This window comes from Agelaius tricolor, unplaced genomic scaffold, assembly GCF_023055355.1.
Source record: "Agelaius tricolor isolate 1412-34295 unplaced genomic scaffold, bAgeTri1.0.p SCAF_15, whole genome shotgun sequence".
Taxonomy (NCBI): domain Eukaryota; kingdom Metazoa; phylum Chordata; class Aves; order Passeriformes; family Icteridae; genus Agelaius; species Agelaius tricolor.
Window position 1 is genome coordinate 8,297,266 of NW_027269275.1, and position 22,673 is coordinate 8,319,938.

General features: G+C 38.1%; 1 protein-coding gene across 1 annotated transcript in view; it reads right to left on the minus strand.

Moving 5' to 3' along the window:
* Window positions 1-3,004: 3,004 nt before the first annotated feature.
* The window catches only part of ITFG1 (integrin alpha FG-GAP repeat containing 1), a 72,071-nt gene continuing 52,402 nt past the window's right edge, over window positions 3,005-22,673 (minus strand). The window contains exons 13-18 of the mRNA XM_071440342.1: window positions 21,979-22,022; window positions 20,068-20,146; window positions 10,868-10,992; window positions 10,194-10,276; window positions 8,466-8,583; window positions 3,005-5,113 (exon numbers count right to left, since the gene is read on the minus strand). Of these exons, the coding sequence (XP_071296443.1) occupies window positions 5,054-5,113; window positions 8,466-8,583; window positions 10,194-10,276; window positions 10,868-10,992; window positions 20,068-20,146; window positions 21,979-22,022 (509 nt within the window). The 3' untranslated portion in view covers window positions 3,005-5,053. The remainder of the gene's footprint in view (window positions 5,114-8,465; window positions 8,584-10,193; window positions 10,277-10,867; window positions 10,993-20,067; window positions 20,147-21,978; window positions 22,023-22,673) is intronic.

The following is a 22,673-nucleotide window of genomic DNA, read 5'->3' on the forward strand; positions in this document are numbered from 1 at the left end:
TGATGGCAAAATTTGACTTGGATATTTTTATTACTCATGATGATATAAGAAATGAGAACTGGCCTGATTCTTAGATCTTGGGCTGAATTTGCATTCAAGAGAACTATTTGTGGTCAATTGTCTCTCACCAAAGATGAGAGAAAACCCTTGTAATGCTGTGTGCTCAGTACAAGTTTGGGTAGTAATTGCAAAGACCCAATCTGCTACAGTCAATTTAACTGAAGAGCTCAACTTCTGGTTTGTCCATTAGAAGGTTGAACAGAGCTATTACACACTTGGGGAAGTGAACAGCTTTTCCATCCTCTCTCTTTCCAGGGCTGTGTCAAGCTGTCAGTGTGGGAGAGGCAGGGAATAGCATCAATTTGTAGATTTGGAGCACATTTTGCCCCTGTTTACTGCTGCTTTCAGAGACATTTCTCCTGTGGACATCCCTGTTGCTTTGTTTAGCTGGAGTTCTTGTTACAGGTGGTGCTTTCACTGGTGACAGGTCTGAAGAAGCTTTCAGTTCTTGTCTTCTGAGCCTGCAGAGTGCAGATTTCCAGGGAGGAAAACTCTCTGCCACTGGGTCACGCTGACAGTAAGCCACACTTAATTAAACTGAAGTTTGGGAGTCAAGAAAGGTTGAAGACAGCTATTGGACAGCCAGCTGTGTATTGGTCTGATGCTCTATCCTCATGATTATTTTTGAGTAGCAGTAGTTCAGGGAAGGCAGTGGGACTCATTCTGATGTAGGTAAACACCTGCATGAGCAGCTGAGGAATGAGTCACAACAGTGCTCTGCTGCAGCTAAAGGCTTACATTTGAATTATTAGAACTGGGTTTGCCTCCTCCTTAAAACTTCATTTGATTTGCTGTTCTGTGAGAAGTTTTAACTTTAATTTACCTAAAACATTTTCTGCTCTTGAGTAGCAAAGTGCACAACCCAAACAGCCTTAGACCAGCAGCTATTTGGACATTGTTTATAAAAGAGGTTGCAAAAATATAGATGCCAACAGTGAATAATTAAGAAAGAAGATGAGGAATTATGTTTTAACTGTTCTGGTACTTGGTTTTGTCAGTACCATTTAGGTACTGCCTTTGATAAATCCTAATTTCTATAATTAGAAAATTATAGAAGATGCAAGTACCTCAATATTGTATTATAATACAATTGTAATTGCATTACAATATGTAATACATAATCATACATAAATATGCACAGCTGGCTTTGTTATTTACTACTGAGTAAATGCTGCAAACTTTTGAATAGTCAGGAAGAAAACTCATAGCTTTCAGAAAGCTTACAGTGCACTTCCCTATTTGGTAGGTAATATAATTAGATCTGACTGTTAGAATATACCTACAGACTTTTGTGGCTGAGGTTGAAAAACTCATTAATTTGAACATTAGGTTATAATTGTTATGGATTGTATCATAGATGGGACCACATTTTTCACTGAAGTCAGGAATTAATTATAAAAATAGTGCAGTGTGGCTGATTATTTTCAAGTGACAGGGAGGCCAATATTACCAATGCTTCAACAACTAGATCCTGTTCCCAGAATGGATAGTAGGGTTACTAGAGCAGCACAGCAGTGCCAGACTTAACTCCTCTGCTGCTCTTGATTTCTTAACATAATACTTTGAACAAAACATTTGCACATCCCTATAGAATTAGTACTACATATTTGCAAAGTATGAGATTATTTATAATTGTATTTTCTAAATTAAAAAAAATGTTTGTTTATTAATACCTTCAAAACAGGGACAGTTGATGCTTTTACAATATAAAAGCACTGATTATAATATAGCAGAAGCTTTTTGACTTCTCCTGCTCTATTTTGGTGTCGTTCATTTGAAAGAAGTTATATATCAACTACAATCCATGGATATCTATTCAATATCAAATATTGGCACAAGCTGGGGATCAATAGGTCAAGAGCAAACCTGCAGAGAAGGACCTGGGGGGGCAGTAAAGGAAGGGGGATTCTGCCCCTCTGCCCTGCTCAGGTGAGACCCCACCTGCACAGCTGCCCCAGCTGTGGGATGGAGCAGCTCTGCTGGGAGGAAAGGCTGGCACAGCTGGCATTGCTCACCTGGAGAGGAGAAGCTTTGGGCTGAGCTCATTGTGGCCTTGCAGGGCCTGAAAGGAGCCTACAAAGAAACATGGAGAGAGACAATGTACAAGGGATGGAGTGCCAGGACACGGGGGAATGGCTTCACACTGGCAGGGAGGAGGTTTAGATGGTTAGGAATAAATTCTTCCCTGTGAGGGCAATGAGGGCTGGGCACAGGCTGCCCAGAGAAGCTGTGGTTGCCCCTGGATCCCTGATCCCTGAAAATGTTCAAGGCCAGGTGAAAAATGGGGCTTGGAGCAACCTGGGATAGTGGAAGGTGTCCCTGCCCATAGCAGGGGGGTTGGAATTGGATAATCTTTAAAGTTCTTTCCAACCAAACCATTCTGTGATTCTATAGAAGCCCTGAATTGACCAAACTCAGTGTGTTTGTAGTGATTACTTCTCCATTAACTGTAGGGTTTTTAATGTCTCTGTTAAGCATGATGGCCTCAGCACAGGAGGAATATCATACTACATGGAATATGCCTATTAATCTGCAGCAGAAAAGTTGGTTCTTTTGTTGGGGGATTATAGTGCATTAATGATAAATCTGGTAGGAAGATTCAGTCTTAAAGCTTCTCATGGAAAATGAGAACAAAGAAAGATGGTATTTCAACAGCCATCTGTCAGTTGGCCTGTCAACAGTGTTTTTATATAGGTGAAATTTCACACCGAGGAAGCTTCCAATAGCATTTCTCACCAGGGCTGTGTTAGAGTGGCTGCAGTTTGAAAATTTATGTAGCTCAAACTATTTCTCACTTCTCAGTTACTGTGACAATCACCTGGAAACTACAACTTTCTAATTGATGCTGCTTTCTTAAACTTCCTGGTAGAAGGGCAATAACCTTACCAAACATACATTTAATGCTTATAGAACAGAGAACCAAAGTACAACATGAAACCTCTGATGACAAGTTTAACAATATTTAATGCCTTAATTCAAAACAGTATGCATAGACTGTGAGCCATGCTACAAGTACTTAGAACCTGGGGTAAACTTTATTATATTGTATATAGTGATGCAATGATGCACTACTGAGCATGCAAAACACCTCAGAGCAAAAGATACCAAGTTCATTGTTTTGTACAACAGCTTAAATGTCAGCATGAGGTTATTTTATTCCTAATTGCTTTTTCAAAAACAAAAGGAAGCTAATCTATGTGTACTATATTGTGATAGGGTAAAAAACAACTTTGCTACCCCAGTGCATTATGCATTTACATTATTCTCCAACCATCTGAAAAAGACAGGAAAATATATTGAACTGTGGATCCTCCTAATCATGAAATTAGTTCTTTCTTTTGCTGGTAGGAGCCAATTCTATCAATGGGGTTTAAAAAGACCAAAAGCATTGAGTATTTATCTAAAAAAGAATAGCTTTTCATGAGAAAAATTGAAGGTGTGCATGAAGGAAATATTCTATCCTGAATAATAACAGTAATGTGCCATGAGAGTCTCTTGTGCTGGCATGTGATCAGCGCATGTTGGAAACACCCAGCAAACCTTCAGAGCTCAGGACACTGAGCACACAGGGCTGCTGTGCCTGCTGGCTGGGGGCTGCTCTGTGAATGGGTCAGTGTTCAGCACTGCCATGGTAACCCCGGGGCTGACTGGCACTCAGGGTGAGCAGCACCAGCCCAGCTCTGGACCTGCTCCCTCCTGTCTGCCCAGGGGCTGCCCTGCCACTCACAGGGAACGCTCCAGGGAGGTGCCAGCCCCGGCAGGGACCCCCTGCACACGGGAGTGCCTTGACAACCAACGCTTGCAGTTTGTTGAGAAGGATGGTCTAGGTTATCAAACAGTGTTAGGAATGCAAATTAACTGATGTAACTGCAGAATGAATAGTGTAAACTCATGGAAAAAAAAAAACATGGTTATTCTCAGAGGTTCTTCCAGGATCCCAAGTACACTGAGCAACCATTACTTTATTACCACTTAAAATATCTAAAGTTGAGTGACACTGTCTTCTGTCATTATTACAGCCTTATGAAACTTGGCCATGGCAGTGTACATGGAAAATGTGCATTGATTATTCTGAGTGTCCTATTACATTCTTAATTTAATCTTTGCATATCTCATCACTTAGAAATAAGCAATACATTTTAGTGTGTCAATCCTCAATCTCTCCTCAAAAATGTTTTGTTTAACTTCTTGAAGAACAAAACCAAACAAAAAAATCCCATACCTTTCTTATGTTAAAAAAATAGTTACTTTCATAACAACATTGTGCCTTTCTAAAACAAATGCAGTTGTAGTTTAATTATAAAAGCAGTTTATGTAATGGTGATACATTTTTATGATTTTAATTTTTTAATGCGTTGTCTTCTCTGTAGAAGTAGCACACATAAATACTGCATCCATCCCAGGATGACTGAACTCACATCACACTGCAGGTTCCTTTTGGTTCTCTAATTCTTAAGCTCTTTAACTATTGCACATATGGATTTAAACAAAGAAAAATACAGAATACTTTAGGTTAAGCACCATTTAATACAATCAAAACAATTAACAATTAATATCTGAGAAATTGCACAAGTTTAATTTTCAAAAACCAGGTTGTTTTGCAGGAATGAACAAAGGACAAGACCAATTCAAGTGATACAAGGTATTCTGCTCACTGAAATGCTACACTTCATTTACATACCTTTCTTTCTATCAAATATTACTAAAGAATTGGTACATTAACAATGGTACATGCAACTGATCCCTTTACTAAGAAAAATAAATTTACAGTTCTGTTAAATAAAGGCCAAATGCTATTATATACAGTCTCTTAACTGAAAGGCCTTGTGAGACATTCAGGTCTAATTTTAATACTTTCCAAATAAATACCAGATAATGCAACATTTACAAATAACACACCAACAGTACTTCCATGGTAATAATTTTAAAAATCAGAATTTAGTCTTTCAATTAAGCAAATGAGTAGCAGCTCCTTCATAAATATTAAGGCATGTCACATAGCATCAAAATGGAACCGATGAGCCTCCTGTCGCTTCTCTCTGTCATCTGCTTTCTGAAAAATAATAATAAAAAAACACTTTGTGGAATCTAGAGCAACACTGTTACAGAAATGGGCTGTCAAGTGTCAGAGAATGGTTGATTTTTTTCAAGCCATTTAACAAAAGGCAAAAAGGCTTAGTAAAAGCCCCAACAATTAACTTTTAAATTATGTCAGCTTGAAATAGCAATAATCTACGCAAAATTGGCTTCTGCTGTTACTGCTCTGCTGTTGTAGTATTTACGACCCATTCTTTCCTGTTATTTCTAATAATGCTTTTTAAAAGGAATAATTCAAACCTGAAGACTGTTTCCTGGTATCCATTTTGTCTACATTAGAAATATAAGATGAAATTACTCTGGACTAACTGTAAATGTAATTTATGTTACACGCACAAAGAATCTCATTTAAAAAAACATTCTGTTAAATGCAACTTTAGAGCAAGACAGCAGTTCAACCAACAACCAACAGCACCAAGTAGGTGAAAAATGTTCTGTGTCTTTTGTTTGTATTATGAAAATGTGAAGTAGGATGCATTTCCCTGCTTATTTATGCAGAACACACACTGACCTGCTGAAAGAATGAATTGGGTGGTGCTTGGAAAAAAACAGCATATTTAAATTGCACCTAGAATTCATGTCATGTGTCAAAACAAGTCCTCTCCCACGTCTCCTCTCGTGTGCTAAAGCACTTAACAGAGGATGGAGGCATTTCTTCAAGATTCTTGAACACTGAGTGCAAACTTGTGCTTGTGTCATGACAGACAGTATGTGTAAATCCCAGCATGAGAGAATTTGGCAAAGCAGATTGAAATGCTTTTTAGCTTGCACAGACCCATGTACTTTCTTTCTTTTTTGTTTTTCTAAAGGAGTAAAATGAAGAGAAGCCTCTCCAGTAGGTGCTGCGTGGGCATTCAGAACTGTGTCTCAGTTGATAAAAATACACAACAATTGTGGCAGAAATCAGTGCCCGTCTTCTGCCATGAGAGTTCATCTTCTGCTTTGGCTCAAGGCCAAAGACTTCCTCATTACACAATGTTTATGTGTGATAGCAACTCCACTGGATTAAATATGGATTTTACTGCATTTTGTAGCAGCAGCAGAGCTGTCAGTGAGGTTTAAGATATATCAGTCTGGCTTTTTTGGCAGGGACTTTATCAGTGTCAGTAGTATTCTGGATGTCAGAAAAGGGGTGGGAAGGAGGGAGTGGCACACTCTTTCCTACACTGAAATGCTTGTCACATTCCACAAAATTTCAGTCTCACTTAGGAAACAATTTCCACTCCATTTCTTGTATTCTTCCTTAAAAAATTACTGCTTCAAATTTGACAGTAACTGATACTCTGCTGGATCCAGCAAAGCCTCTCCAGCACTATTTCCATGACTGTGCAGTGTTTCCATGACTGGCCTCACGACCCCAAAGCAAGTTCTCAAGAATGAGAACAAGGACTATTGAGGGCTGTAGCAAATGTAGCAAGATTGTCTTTGTTGTAAGATGAATAATGGTGTCAATTCTTCCTCATTTTCTCTTTCATTTGGTGTATCAAAACTAAAATCTAGTACCTGAGATTTCAAAGCTTTTTTTTCTTCAATGCATTTAAAATTTCTAAGGCAGGACAGAGCAACACCTACCCTTAAACCCAACAGTTATTTCAGTACTCCAATACCTGGCTGGAGATGAGTGTGTAAGAACTAGTGTAGACAAAGGGCTCCTGCTACTATTTATCTGCAGAGGTCAAAGTCCAGGATTTATTTAAACTGCTGAATAAAACACTGCAGCTTACAGTAACATATGCTCTCTGGGGGAAAGAAAAGATTTTAAGTGCCAGTTCATTTCCCCTGCCTTTCTTTGCTACATGTACTCCAGAGATCTGCAAAGGACAGGCATTTAGCCAGGACACTATTTTTGGGAGAGGACTGCTGAGAGACAGTAAACTAAGAACAAGCTTAGAAACAAGGAACTTTGGAGTTTAACTTTACACATGTCAGTGATGCACAACACGGCTTTGGTGAACATTCTTATCTGTTCAGTATCTCAACCACTTCTAAACATATAGGAAGAATATAGGAATTAATACATGTTTATACAATGGTCTGAAAATACACACAATTTGTCCAAATATTTGTGCCTATTTTGTGCTGCAGAGTTGGAAATGAGTTTACAATATAACCAATATACCACTTCTTTCATACACACCTGGGACTGAAAACAGCTCTAAAAGCACTCTGGGCTCAGTCCTTCCTTACTCTACAATGCTTGAATTATGAAATAAAAACAGTTTGAATGTTGCCATTTAATCTCCATTTCTCCAGATAGAATTATACATAGATAATCCTTCCTCAACTCAAAGTCCAAGTACCTTTTCTGCTATTCTTGTTTGCTAAAGAAATGTTGGAGAGAGAATTAAACGCAGGCAGTGCCCAGCCCTGAGCTACAAGTGAGCCGTGCTTTACTGGTACAGCAGGACATGCTAATGACAGCCATCATAAACTTTGTATTTCTTTGCTTTGTGTGTCTTATTCCCAGCTTTATTATTAGTTGGAGACTGTATTTAACATTTTGAAGAGTGAAGACTGACAGACAAATAACATTTAAATATGAAGCATGCGCAAACTTGTCTGAATGTTTAACAAGGTCATTTTATTTCCACCATCACAAAAACAAACAGTTATACCATGTCAGAATGTGCAGTAATTTTATCTGACAGCTAAGATTATGGTTTGGGTATGTAGTAACATTTATTGGCAACTCTGCCAGCTGGGTATGCTTGTGAACTGAGCATAGTTAAGAAAACTGGGAATGCAATTCTTTTGTGACAAGAAAGGCCCCTTTCAAAATGCTTCTTCAAATCAATGGATTTCTATATCCTGCATGTGTAATTCAGACCCAGACAGCAAAGCAGCCAATATGCACAATTGACCCCCTATATGTTCCTGAATGCTAATGTCAGTGCAACCAGCAAAGAGGGTTACACAAAAAAGACTTTCTCCTTGTTTTTAGATTACCAGCAGAACTCAAGGTAAGTAAACTGAGTTTATGTTCCATTTTTCCAAAAGAGTTCTCCTTAAAACTGCAAAATGGAAAGCTTAGATAACAAAGATGGCTCATTTCAATTGGAAGTAACAGCTTAATGGAAAAAAGGAAATGAAGAGCAACATGGACAAGCTCAAGTGTCTTAGAGCTTAAATCAAAATAATGCCAATTTTTAAACTTGTGGTAAACATTGAATTAGTAGTAACACCTTTTGTCACAATTCAGTCTGTGTCAGAATTTACTATACTGTAGAAAAATGTAAAAAAAACCCCAATGTACAGGTCTGTAAAATATTAGGGAGTGTTAAATAAAATATTCTAGTGAATTAGCTTACCTTTTCTTGCCAATGTAATATGCCAATTATTGCCAGGATGAAAACGCAGACACCAATTAAGGCTATAGCTGTTAGCAGTACAATGTTACTTGGGGTCAAATACAACTTGGCACTCCAGCTATACAAAGGAAGAAAATCCAAGGAAACATTAATACCCTTCATTAAGAAGCAGAAAACAGATTTTGCTTACAAAGATGAAAAGAACCTGTTAGGGTAAGACAGGTGACAACCTGGTCTACAGAAATGAGCAGCTCTATTTAGAGACTGAAGCTTAATGATGTTTACTTGGAAATACATGGCTTAATAGAATTATTTTTGAGCAATACCATGTCTAAGTACAGTTTCTGTTTAACTTTTCATGAATGCTATGGATATCCTCAGGGAATTAGCTTTTTCTCATTAGGAGATTTATCTACTGCCCTTGCCTAGGACGAAGCAAAATGCATAAGGAAACCTTTCACTGGAATGCCTAGGGCCTGGGGACATGGAGCAGCAGGGGAAAATAACCCTGGAAGATTTCTCCACATGAGAAGCTCCTCTTGGACAGGCTCATGGGCCCAGTTCTCTTTTTCTGAGTTTACCCAGGGACAACTGCAGTTCTAAACATAAGCAGTTGATTATGGCTGAAGATCAACAAAACTAAACCCTTTAGGGCTCCTGGAAGACATCTCAAATCATGTGAGGTCCTGAGGCCCAGGGAACCCCCTTTTTGTAGTACAGCTTTCCTATCATGGGAAAGCTGTCAGCAGCAGGCTCTGTGTTGAGGCCTCTCAGGAAATCACATACCTGTGTTAAAAAAATATTTAAATTAAGAAGCTTTTATTATGAAATCAGATTTCTTCTGGGGATTCCATCCTCTGCTATTCTACAATGTCCATAAACCCACTTCATACAAAAGCAAAAATAGTTTAAGGATACTGTAACAGAAATGGTTTTGCATAACACATACCTTTAAATACCTCAAGACTGTAACTAAATTTTCATCTGGCAGATGTTATTTCTGTGGTTGTTAATTAGCAACTCAAGCAGCACATCATTTCTCCACTGTTATTTGTTCTCTAGTAAAATTAACTGCTGAACTGATGTCAGAATCATTTCTGCATGATAAATGCAACTGACCTCACTGGTAGATCAAGCGGCAAAATGCAGCTGGAATATTTGACTAATGTTTTCTCTAATAGCAAAAAGAGAAACATGCTCTCTTTCTGGGAGAAACATTTTAATTGCAAAGTGAATTCTATGTTCAAGCTCTCATGCAACCAACCCATTCACCTTTACTTAGAGGCAAACATTAATTCCTGTAGCAACAGCTACTGCATTCAGAAGGGCTGAAGCAAAGCTTTTGTATGGAACCAGACAGAAATTGCATGTTTGGTGAAACAAAAATGCTTAATTCAACCATTACCATGTTTATAATTTGTCACTGAGGATGTTGTTAAATCTAGCAAGTATGTTATTATTTACAGGAGTGGAGCTAGTAATACATTTTGATTGTTTGCCTGAGCCAGTAATAGGGGTTGTTTTTTAGTAGATTGTTTATGGGCACCATCTGAGAGGCTGTGGAAATACCTGAGCAGCATTTTCAGCTCCAGCTCAGCACTGACCCCCTGCCCTTGTTCTTCAGTAACTTTCTAAACAAGTAACTATTTCTAAACCTACACATAATGCCTAATTTACACTGTGCATTAATGTAATTTTGGGAAGTCCAAATCCAAATGATGACATTACCTTCGAGGAACATTATGAGGATAGGGAATGACTATAAGCTGGGAGTTTGGTATAATAGCTGTCCATTCTTGTTTTCTTATAGACTGAAAGAAAAACAAAGGCTGTGTCAATTCCTAGCAAATCAACATACATACAAGCAAAGAAATTCTCTGTTGAAACATACAAAAGAAGAAATAAAAACGTTGTGGGTTTTAAAAAAAAACTTTAAATATAAGTGATTAATCCCTTTATCTTCGTTGCCTGTTACTCTGAAAGCTCCAAAATGCCTTAAAACCCACCCCCCCAAAAGTAAAAAGCAAAATAACTATTGCTGACACGAAACACAGCATCTGCTTTAAAAGTACAAAGCAACAACACAATAGGGAAAGAAGAAAAGAACTGATTCTACAAAGGAGGCAAGCAAAACAATTTTCCAAACCAGAATTTGGCCCATTTGAGTACCTCACTTTTATAGACAGTTTCAGTCATCTTTTGGTTTTATTTTGACTTCAGAGCTTCAGAGTTTATACACTCCTCAAAAAATTGGGCGAACTGGTTCTTTTGGGCAAACCTTTCTGTATGCAAGCTTACTTTGATATTCTTACTTCAGAGAATGAAAAAGAAGTGTCCCAGCAGCATTTCCATCCAAAGTAGCACCATAAACAATTAGCTTGGCAATCTAAATGCCCACCCACCTTTTCTCCCAGGGGCCGAGGGATGCCCACGTACAGGTGGTCGAGGAAGTTGGCGCTGCGGCCCAGGCCCAGCACGTTGTAGGGCAGCTGCAGAGCGTAATGCGCTGACTGGCTGAGCTGGCCAGCTGCAAGCAAAGCACAGAGGAAGCACAAGTGGGTATTTTAGGGGGAAAAAACCCCAATCAATCAACCCCCAAAGACCAACTTGCTACACAAGTACACATTCCCCTGTCAGTAATAAAAATGTTTAAAGATTTTCACCAATTGCGTGATTATTTAATTCTTTAAGCTCAGTCCCACATTTCCAAACTACCTGGGAGTACTCATTTGGAGAAGAGCTTACATACTTTACATATTCTTGTGAGTACTATTTCTATGTTAACTCAAATCTCCATTATTTGTTACAAGCTGAGAAGAAATCAACTATCTGCATGTATTTTTATATGATTAGTGCCAAGTTTCTTGCCCACTGTTTTACAAGATTAGACTCAACATGTTAAGGTTCACTTTAATTCTTGTCAGTGTTAAACTGTAATTACTACTGTCACAAAATTAGCTAAGTAAATTCTCATGAACAAATTTTCAAAGAATAAATTAATTTAATGAAAACGGGATTGCAGTGGTTGCAAGTTAATTATAGAAGAAACTGTAGATGGAAAACAAGATTCTTGGTTTCCTGAAAAGGCAGTGGGGAAACAGAGGAGTGTTGCAGTTATCAACAAGTTCACTGGCATCCCATTTCCAAAGTATCCAGGTAGTGCACTTAAATTAAAAAAATCTTCTAATAGTTTAATTTCTGGCCAACAGATTCAGCTCCTGTGTGGGTTCTTTGTTCTCTTAGCAAGTGAGCTGCTCCCACTGCAGGAAGAGTATCAGCACCTCAGAAGCACCACAGTGAATTCAGCCTTCACCAGATTAAACAGGAATGAGTGCAAGGGACACTTGACAACCACAAATGGGTTTCTGTGACCAACAGAAACAGCTTTTCACAAGGTTGTGATTTAGTCAGAATTTTTAGAGCGTCAGATTTCTCTCAGCTTTGATCCCTAATAGATTATGTCTGAAACTGGAAATTATAAGTAAAACAACAAAATGCAACAGAATGTGAATTGAAGAACAGGAATCCATATTTTGTAGTGAATTTACAGCCAGGTCCTTTTTACCTCTCCACACTCCCACCCAAGGCTTGATTCAGGAGGCAGCCCTTGACTGGTGACACAACATTCTGCATAGCTGTGCTGAACACAGGGGCAGGAAAAACTCCTCACTCACCACCACCACTCCTTTGGCAAAGCCAAATATCCATTCAAGACAAACCAAACCCCCCTCCTGCCATCCTAGAGATGTCAGTAAGTGGCATTGGCCACAACACAGCAGCACTTCAATAGGGACAACAGACACCACTTCCAGCAGCAGCTCCTCAGCTCCTGTACGCTCCTCTGGGGACAAACTCCTGGTAGTGCAGGCTGGGGGTTCTGAACCCTGCTCATTACAGTGATTACTTCATGGCTCTGCCTTTGTGAACCTCCCTTCCCCTACCAGCTCTTGAGGAAGCCACTTGCCTTGTGCTGTCAGGCATGTTTTGAAACAAGCCTGTTTAATCAGGATGTAAATATTCTGTATTATTGTGCATTTAGAATTATAATAACTATATTTTAAAAAGCACGGTAAATGCCAGCTAAGATCTGAAAAATCAGTTGATGCAGTTCTCTTTTTATTAAGCCAAAATGCTATTAGCAAAAAGAAACAATAATGGTCTTCCTAATGATAATACGCATTTTAGATTTATTTTTTCCTCACGCAGAACCATGTAATAAGCAAGCAGACGAGGAAATACTGAGGTTGGATTTGTACATTCAGGTCTCTCTTGTGAGGACAAGGTGTACTGTGCACATTGTTGGGTAGATTTCTCAATTACAGAAGATGTGGCACAAAGCCATGACTGAGCAGCTTTTCTCTTTAGGAACAGGGATTTTTCCAGGAAGTTGAGATAACACAGGATAGGACAGCAGAGGGTTTGTCCTCAGTCTGTCCCTGCCTTGCCAGTGACTTCCCTAGCATGATCTTGGCTAAACTGCTCAATCTCCAGGTGTCAGTATCCAAATCTAAACTGGAAGTAATTCTCAAAGTACATAATATCTGACACCTCCAGTTACCAATATACAATAGTCAGGAGCAAAGGTGGGTGTATTTAATTTGACTTGGTTATAGAAACAAACCAGGTGTGTTACTTGATCATACTGCAATATAAGAAAGATTTTCTTTTAGCATTTTTTCACTAATGCTGCATGCTGAAGGACTTTCCCCAAAAGAACAATGTACTGCTGTAACATTGAAAAGCTTTTAGAATTACTTTTGAGTGAAATATTTAGGATCATGAGAAGACTGCAACTAAGATCTTGCTTTTTTCTTTCATCTTACAAATGAAATGAATGTCAACTAAATTAAAGAGAATAGAAGAAAATGTCATATCCTGTGTGCAGTCAGCCTTAAAGAGGTTAGAGAGTCACATACTGCAGCTAGAATTCTTAAAGCACTGAATAATTTCATGGCTACTAATGCTGGTTCTTATGCCTAAGATAAGGATAACAAAATCTTACGCTTCAGGATGTAAATAGATCATTTGCAAAGGTCAGAGAAGAATGTTTTCTTCTACACAGCAGGCAGAAATGTGCATATACTTATTTTTTATTTGCCTTTAAAATTGGGAGGTGTTAGCTAAGCAGGATGATAGCATGTAGAAGGTTCCAGTTTACTAAAGCTGACTAAGCACAGGAGAACTTTGAGACTCTTCCTTGCTTTCCTCAGCCTATATCTATCATAAATTCTGTTTGATGCTTACTGAAAAGTTCCACATAGAATTGCAACCAGCTAATTAAGAATGACAACTGCTCACCTGAGAAACATAAAGCCCTGAACCAAGATGAAAAATAAAAAGAGAAATTACAGAGAGTACTGTCAAGAGTTTATTGACATTATCTGAGGTTCCCAGTCACTGGTAATTAATTTACTTATGAAAATATTTAAAATTTAATTAAATAGCAACCACAGCAATTTCCCCTCTTGTAAAACCACTGGAAACAACTTTCTACTTGTTTCAAGAAAATCTGAAAATAGTTTTACATCTTCAAGGAGGGAAGTGGGATTTATTTCTTACATTCAAATTGTTCTTTAGGTTTTTGGAAGTCAGTGTAGGCAAGATGGAAGTGGCTGCTGATTCACAGTTGGTTTTACCTCATCCGTAGAACTGTCACTATAAACAAGACTTGAAAAACCTTCTCCTGATCATGCTACACATAATTTCTTTTTAATACTACCTTTAAGACTATTCAATACTATGTATTTTGCCTTAAGCTTCTTATTTCAAAAATGCCATTTCAAAGCATGCAGATATCATGGGCTATGGTATTGGTATTAGTGGTGGTATATATATTCTTGTCTTAAATCATAAATCATTAAGTTTATTGCTTCAAAAAACCTTGGGCAGAGTAAAATCCCCATCATTTTAGGACATGGTTTTCTGTGGTTTCAGCCTATTGGAGATCAAATTTGTAAGAAAATGGTAATGATGTTAGGCAGCCAAACCTCAGAAGATTTTGCAGAGTTTGATATTCAGAAACCATTCTGGACCTTTTGGAATCAATCTCCTTACCTCTGAAGTCTGGCATATAAAATTGGAAGCAATTCATATCATTAACCTTTCTAAAGTCTTGTCTGACAACCAGAGCCATGTGTTGTCTGTGACAGATCCAGTACTTGTTCTTTTATACCTGAATTAAGTCATTTTCCTTCTGTTTCCATTATCCTGATGTAAACTTGCTGAAAGCTCAAGGGTAGCCTGTTCTCCCCTGAGCTGAACTGAAATGTCCTCAACAGCTTATTTCAGGCTGAAGAATTGAACTTTGTGAGGGGAAAGTGGCTGCAGTTCCGTGTAGGAGCAATGCCTTCTCTTGTTTAAACAGCACTGACAACACCTGGTACTGCATTTAGGAACAGCCTCACTGAACCTACAGAAATAGATGGACAATACTGATCGTGTTCAGTCAGTTTAAATACACCTATTTTGTGAAATAACAGCAGAACATGCAAGATCACTACACAAAACTGAAAGACTAATGGAAAATTTGATTTCAAACTTGTGGTTTCCTGAAGCATTCCTTATAATTATTTTTATTATGCTTTTCTTAGCAAAATATTATTTGCATTTAATTAGCCAATTAGAAGCCATTCTGTGTAATTCAAAATTCAGTAATACTATTCAGGATTCCAAAAGTGTGTCTTTTAGTCTCACACTTGCATGTAAATTCTTCTGTACCATCACTGAGGTCAGCACATTAATGACTTTTTATATCGATTAGACAAACACATGTATCCTAGAAAAAGTAAAAAATGAGCCCAAAACCTGCCATGCAGAGGTTGCATGGATTGCTGCCCAGCTGGGAGCAGCAGCACCCAGGCAAAGCTGGAACAGGACAGAGGCACTTTGGGTGCAGGTTAAGGTTTGGGTGCACACAGTGACCGAGTGTCCCTGCCCTGCACAGCTGGAGCACTGCAGTGATGTTTCCTCTGCTGCCATTACCAGCACTGGCCTAAAGTGCACTGAGTGTTTCCCCTTTTCTTAAAGCTGGCAGCTCCTTCTTTTATTTGAAAATATGCCAACCATTTACTGCAAGAGAAAGGGAAAATATAACTGAGAGTAATGAAAAACCCATGGAATGTGCCTAAGAATTTACAAAGAAGTTTGCAGGAAAAAAACTAATCTAACAAAAACCCAACAACTTCAAACTTGGAAGCTTCATAGAAAGTTGGAGAAATGGAATTGCTTGGCTTAAGTTGAAAGCTTTACTTTAGTTCCTTTCATAGTGCCTTTGGGGGTCACTGATTGGAAAAAAGAAATGTAGTGGTCAAAGAGTTCTTTTTCTGCTTAGAATATGCAATGGTAACTTCATTTTTCTAAGGGCTGGGAGTGCCTCCCTGTTTTCCCCAGCTGGTTGCCTCTTTTCCTTAGTCCCCCTAAGAGAAAATTCCAGATTAATGCAGAACACAGCTTCACCTCTCAACCTTTCCTGCAATACCTGGTTCTGGAGTACCAGAAATAACAAACATGGGAAAGGGAATTCAAAGCGCACTCCTGGGACTTGGAATCGATGATTGTCGTGCTGCCAACACTTGGGACACCTCTGCAAGCCCAAACTCCAAACCTGATGCATTTTTATGAGAATATGTATTTTTGTGAAAAATATCTTTACACCATAAAATTATAGAAGTAAAACTGGTAACTTAAAAACCCCTCAAACAATAAAATTATCATATTGCTGATAGGGGGAAGCTGCATCATTTGTAATGCCCAAATGTCCAAGGTTTGGTAATATTGCAAGCAATATTACAAGTTCAAATAAGCTTTCTAAACAAAAGAGAATTATACAGAGAAACATACTAGAAGGCTACTCCTACCTATAGCAAACAGAGAATCCCTCTCATTGAATGCAGCTATTCAATTATTAAATTATTCCAGCTTGTTCCATGAATACACTCTTCTTTCTGTGTAGTGGAATTCGACACAATGAACCTTGCAGTGTCAAATGGCCATTGAAAATAAGCTTATTTTGCTTTTTTTCTGGTACATATTGCAATGTTTATGTTTAAATTCATGACTACAATAGCTGCTAGACATTTGTGTTCACCTCACAATTCAATTTAGTTAAACAGCAGGAGAACTCAATGCAACAACAGGGAAGAGTAAGCAGATTTCAGAAAACCAGAAGGGCACGACTTCACAGCATGTGAAAGGTCATTCTGCCATGGAAGGTTTAAAACAAAACAAAGCAGAAGCAGCAAAATGAAAGAGCTCTGGAATGAGAGCTGCAGAGGCCATCAGTCCACACAGCTTCACTCATACAGATGCTTAAACAAATTATGACTTGATCCATATTCAGTGAAGCCACTCTTATCATCTTCCCATGGATACGGGGCTTTAAGGAAATCTGAGATATTTACTGCCACCTGTTCCTGGCCCACAGAATTTATATGTTTGATAGGCACAAGTTGCAAGTATGAGCCTATTTATTTCAAATTCTATCAGCATATTTTTACTTCAGGAGAGAAAATTCAGATGTGCATAGCACAAGCTGAAACACAGAAGATATTCTCCCAATAAAAGCCTGGAAATGTATATGTAGAGCTGAAAATCCTGGCTGACACTCACACTTAACTGTGGGATCTCCTTAAAAATAATACCTTGAAAAGAAAAGGGAGAAGGCAGGTTACAGGACATGGATCAGAAAGCATGATTTAAATTTGAGTTGGTGTACTTCTCCTGGATTTACACTGGACCTGGTCTGATCTCAAGCATGAAATTCCTTAAATATTTGAAGAAGTTGTTGCAGTTGATTTTCCTCTCAGGAAGAGAAGTTCTGTGGAGATATTAACTGCAGATGTAAGGCCCAGAACTTCTCCATTCTAATGCCCATGTTGGCAATTGCTACTCCTTGTAGCTAATTTAACAGTATTGCTTGTAAGACTACAAGTGGATTGAGCAACGTGAAAGTAAAAGCACAGAGTACATGCTAATTATTATTCTGCTATCTTTTAACAACATTCTGGAATGTTAATAGGAGACAGAACAATTCTAACAATGTTTTGAAGAAAACCCTCATAATTATGCAAATTTCCTGTAGTTAAGGCTTGGCAGATCAAAGAACCTTAAAATGAATTAGATAAGGACAGCCATATGGGCCTTTTTATTTTACTCTTTGCATGAATATTGCCTATATGAAAGATGCCATAACTCACAACTGAAGTCCTGCAGGACTGAGGGGATCAGAAGCAGAGTGGGGGCCATGGCTTTGAGTGCTTTATGATGCACTTAAGCCCAGGGCTGGAGGGATAACTTAAGGTGATTGGTTGCAGTGGTGCAGCCAACAACTGTTCCCCCACTGAGTGCAGCCATAAAGGCAATAAATTACAGCAGCTGACTTTGGAGGGGCACATGGAAAGGAATGCTGAGTTTCCTTTTCATCAGAAAAAGAACTATGTTTTTACTCATGTTACTTCTTGGGAAAGGGATTAATTATTTTAAAATTTTGATTAGCTCATTACTCCTTTCAGAGAATTAAAAGCTTCAAGTATGGATTGTCCTGTAATATTACATAAGGAAGGCAGATAGGTTGATGAAAATTAAATTAGTTTTAAAATAGGAGATGGACGCTATACGAATAGAAGCTTAATGTGGAAAAGATGTTTTGTAGGTTTATACATGGCTCAAAAATGATGATGATATTTGATATATCAAATGATCTATCCTGATATATCCTGATAGTCAAATAAAAGAGGATTGTGATGTAATGGGTTGTTTTCCCAGACAACAGCCTGTATAGGCCAGTAATTCTAGTTAGAACATTTACTGAATCTTACACATAACATTTGCAAGAGAAGAAAATCTAGCTACAAACATAATGTAACACCCTCAGAAAACATGACTTTCAAAAGTTCTTGCAGGAATTATACACACTCAAAAAAATCTATTAACTTATTAGTGTTGAGAAACTGATCAAAGACAGCATTAGAAAATTCCCTGTAGCAATGCTGCTGGGGTCATAAATACACTTGGAATTCATTACTGTTTTTCATAATGTCAGAACAGAAAAGGAAATTCATCATGCCTGGACTCTGTTAGGTTTTCATTGTTGTAAACATGGTAGCTGTGAAGGGAATATAGCAATATTAAATCACATTTGATAACTGTTTCTTAGAGTAAAAACATTGCATTTCAGAAGAACTGCCCCCCCCGCCCCAAACACAAACAAAAAACCAACAAAGCCACAACCAACCAAACTCAGCAAACCCTAAAGAAAATGTTTAAGAAAAATTCATTTGCTTTTGTTCTTGAAAGAGAGAAACAGGAAAAAAAATTAGGAAAATGATAAATGAAATAGGTCCAAATTTCAAGCTAGTTTTATTCCACATATTTGTAAGATATGTGCAGAGTTTGAAGAATTTCTTTTTTTAAGCATGTACAAACACAGAAATGCTAGAGTATCAAGACATGTTTTTGCAGCTATCTGGTTTGTATTTCAGGACAGCTTCTTTCTCTTTAATTTTTCCCAGGTGGAATTAACAGTCTTGAGCACACACTCATGGTGAGAGCCTTGCCACTGATTCAAATTGACTCAGGACCTTAACATGTCAGCCTTTCCCCCTCTAAATTACTGATTTTATTTAAGTTAGTGTTATACAAAATATAATCTGGAACTACTGGAACCTTTTTTTAAAAATCTGAGTTTAATTTGAACTGAGACTGGAGTGACAGCTACAGATGACTGCACTTATTGATCATGTTCAGCTTATGAGTTTGGAATTTTTGCCTAAGCAAGAAATGAGTCCATTATAGTCCTAAGATTACCAGTCATAAATGAGACTAATAAACCATTTTGTACAGTCTCCTGTGCTTTCTAGGAGCCACCAGTACACTCCTAGGAAGGCAGCACAAACCCCAGGGTATTCTAACTGGGGTTAGAATATGGAGCACAGCCCAATGGATGATTCTCTCTTTGGCTGCTTTGTTTTGATGTGGCAGCTGCCCCAGCTCAGGCCATTAAAGCTTTAGCTCCAAGACAAGGTGCACCAAGCACCCCTTCCCCTTGATTCTGACCCTGTTAGCTGAGCACTGATTCCCTGCAGTTCCTGCATTACCTGGAAGGACACAGGAATTCCCTCTCCAGCTTCCTCAAGCTACTCAGCTTTTGATTTTGTTACCTGCCAGTGGTAGTGAACAACTCCAGACTAACACAGCCTGTGTGTCCTGAATATTATCCTGATCCTTTCTCATCTGCCTCCTAGGATTGTATGGAGCTATTTCAAGGCCTCTGCTGTTTCTTAATGCATAATTGCTTAGGAAGCAATTAGAAGCTTATGCTATTTCACAAACTGATGATATTTTACCCAAAATTTTTTTGCTACAGCCAACTGTTCAAACCTAACTGGAACAGGACAAATGAAAAAATAATGCAATTGCAATGTTTGTAATAAAAATGCAATCTGTAAAGAAGGAAGAGAACGTTGGGGGGTTTGGCATTGTAAAGTGAAGGCAACATTGAAACCATTCCCATTCCCTCTGCCACCTTTCCAGCTCCTTAGGTTGCTGAGAAGCACAGACACAGCCAGACTGTGCCCTGGCTATTCCCACAGTGAGTTTCTCTTACCTGACCCATTTTTCAGGTACCCATTTGCATCTACAGTGGTGTACATGATGTAAGGACCAGGCTGATTAACTCCAAAGGGCTACAAGGGATCAAAGAAAAAGGCAGGCAACATTTTAGGAACAGAAAAAGCTATAGTAATTAAACAGAAAACTGAAGAAAAACATTTTTACATTAAGAATTTATTTTATTATATTAAGAATTTATTTTTTATATTTTAACTTCAAAATCTTGCAACTGTTTTGGTCATAGCATTATGTGGAAATCAATTTTCAAAATCACAGTAATCAGTTGGCTAAGTAATGTTTAGTTTCTCATGAAGAAAGCTGTACTATTCAGTCATGTTTCCTTGGAAGCTATAAGTAAAGTAAAACCCCCTAAAAATTTAAAGAAATAACTGCATGTTCTGAAAAAGCAGAACATTTGATACCAAGAGAATCCACTATCTTGAAGGTATTTCTGAATTGAAAAATACAACACAAATATAATCTTTTTTATCATTATTTAGCAGTGTTTCATTTAATTAATGAAAGTGATTGAACAGTTACTTGTCAAGTACTGGTATCTATTTTAAGTGAATTTTCTTGATGCAGAAAATGCACTTAAACATCAAAGTACGGTCATGAGGAAAAATAAAAAAAACAAACACCCAAGGAAGTTGTGCATTTCTGAGTGATAAGAAATGCACCTAAGTAAGAACGGGTGGGAAGGGAGAGGATGAGAGACAACTGCAAGAACAGATTTTAAAGGAATTTTTCTTTTTGTTTTTTTTTCCTAGTGCTGAATTCGAGCTGATATTAGGACATCAAATCCAACTTACTTTCAAGTAAGTTACAGAAGGAACACTAAAAGAGATGATGACATGTTTCACACCATGCCTCAAGAAGTAGTAAGTTTAAACCATGAGAGTAGTGATAATGGTGACAGATGAGATCAAAGCCTACAATAATTAATGATTAGAATGAAAACTAAGGAGACCACAAAGGCGATACCTATGCAGATCTATGAAAGATAAGTGAATAAGGTGAAATTTAAATTTTTTTTGGTGCCACACAGCAGTACTCTGGCAAAATGTACCTTATGTTACTTTGTCAGAGAACTCCTATTACTATGGGAGCAATAGTGTTTCAGTGATCTCAATAATGAAATTTCCACCAACATCTGCTGTGAAGATTTGCTTTTTAAACCCTCGATTTTTGTAATTAAGTTAATGATACTATCAAACCTCATTATTTTACAACAGAAATTAAACCCCATGTCTCAAAATAGGCTTGAAGCAAAGGTTAGCCCCATTTGAGGCAGTTTTTCTATTTTCAAGTCAAAATTAAATGTGAAACTTTTGCAGAGCTAAAGTGCTTCTGCTACCTCTGATTACTCTAAGCTCCTCTTTCAGGCCAACTTTCACTGTGAACATTGCTAAACAATTTGCTAATTGGCAGTTTGGTGGGTGAGTTGCAGATCTTTGGAGACAAAATAATCTAAACAGAAAACACCACATGTGTATGGTTGTCTGCAGGATCATCAGAGCCCAGTGCACTTTTCCTTGGCTGTGCCACTGCTGGAGTTGGGCCCAGAAGTGGCTGCATTACCCCACAGTCAGTTCTGCCTGGACTTTCTAAGTGCCCACCAAGACTTGGCACAATTCCCAGTTTGGGCACCCAAGCTCCTCCTGTCTCTGGTACATCCCAGCCCCCAGTGTGGGTAACAAAGCTCCTGCACAACAACAATCAACTGACTGCAGCTCTGAGCAGCAGCTGCCCACAGTTATGGGTCTCAAAGCAGAAGTTGGCCAGTCATGACTTGGATTACACATTATTCCAGTCAATAGCTCTTTTAATATGCTGAGAGTTTTTGGTATAATTGGACTTCAGCTTATTTGAGGCTAAATACAAACAAGGCCATGGTTACACTTACTGTTATTTTCCGAGGACAGTCATTAGAACAGAGGCCGCTGAGAACTGCAAGAACAAAAAGTGAGCGTGCTGTGTTTATGTTCACAAACCATCTTAGAAGCACCATCTTCAGAATCTGGCAAAGTCTAGTGATAGTGCCAGGTAGCCATTAAAACACAAAGAAAATAAATATCTTTGTGATTTATGGTGATGTAATCAGTTGGAAGCATACTTGGCAGAAATTCATCACTCTTTTACCCCACCTCACTGGTTAACCAGCTTCAAAAGGACAGCTTTCCCAGTTAGAAAAATTCCAAACTAAAACATTTTTAAAACAGTGAACTATACATTTTATTCGTTATTCTTCATTTCTAACCATTTAAAATACTGGTAGAGATTCAGCTTTACTGTTTTAACTGATAAAAGAGAAAGGCTTTTCCTTCTATACAAAGCATCATTTTAGAACTTGGTTTGAAGCAATTCACAAAAGCTGTAACAAGCAAAAATCCCACTGCCAATTTAGTCTATTAATTCAAAAGTATTATAAGCAGGTGTATATAATGCTAATTAATATCTAAAGCCTGTGACACTTGTTCCAATTAATTGTTTAAAACTTACTAGTTTGAAAAATCAGTTACATTCAGAAATCTCTGTTAAAAACCCAAATGAGGGACAGTGTAAGCCATCTGTTCTGTAAGCCAGGACATCCTGTCACAC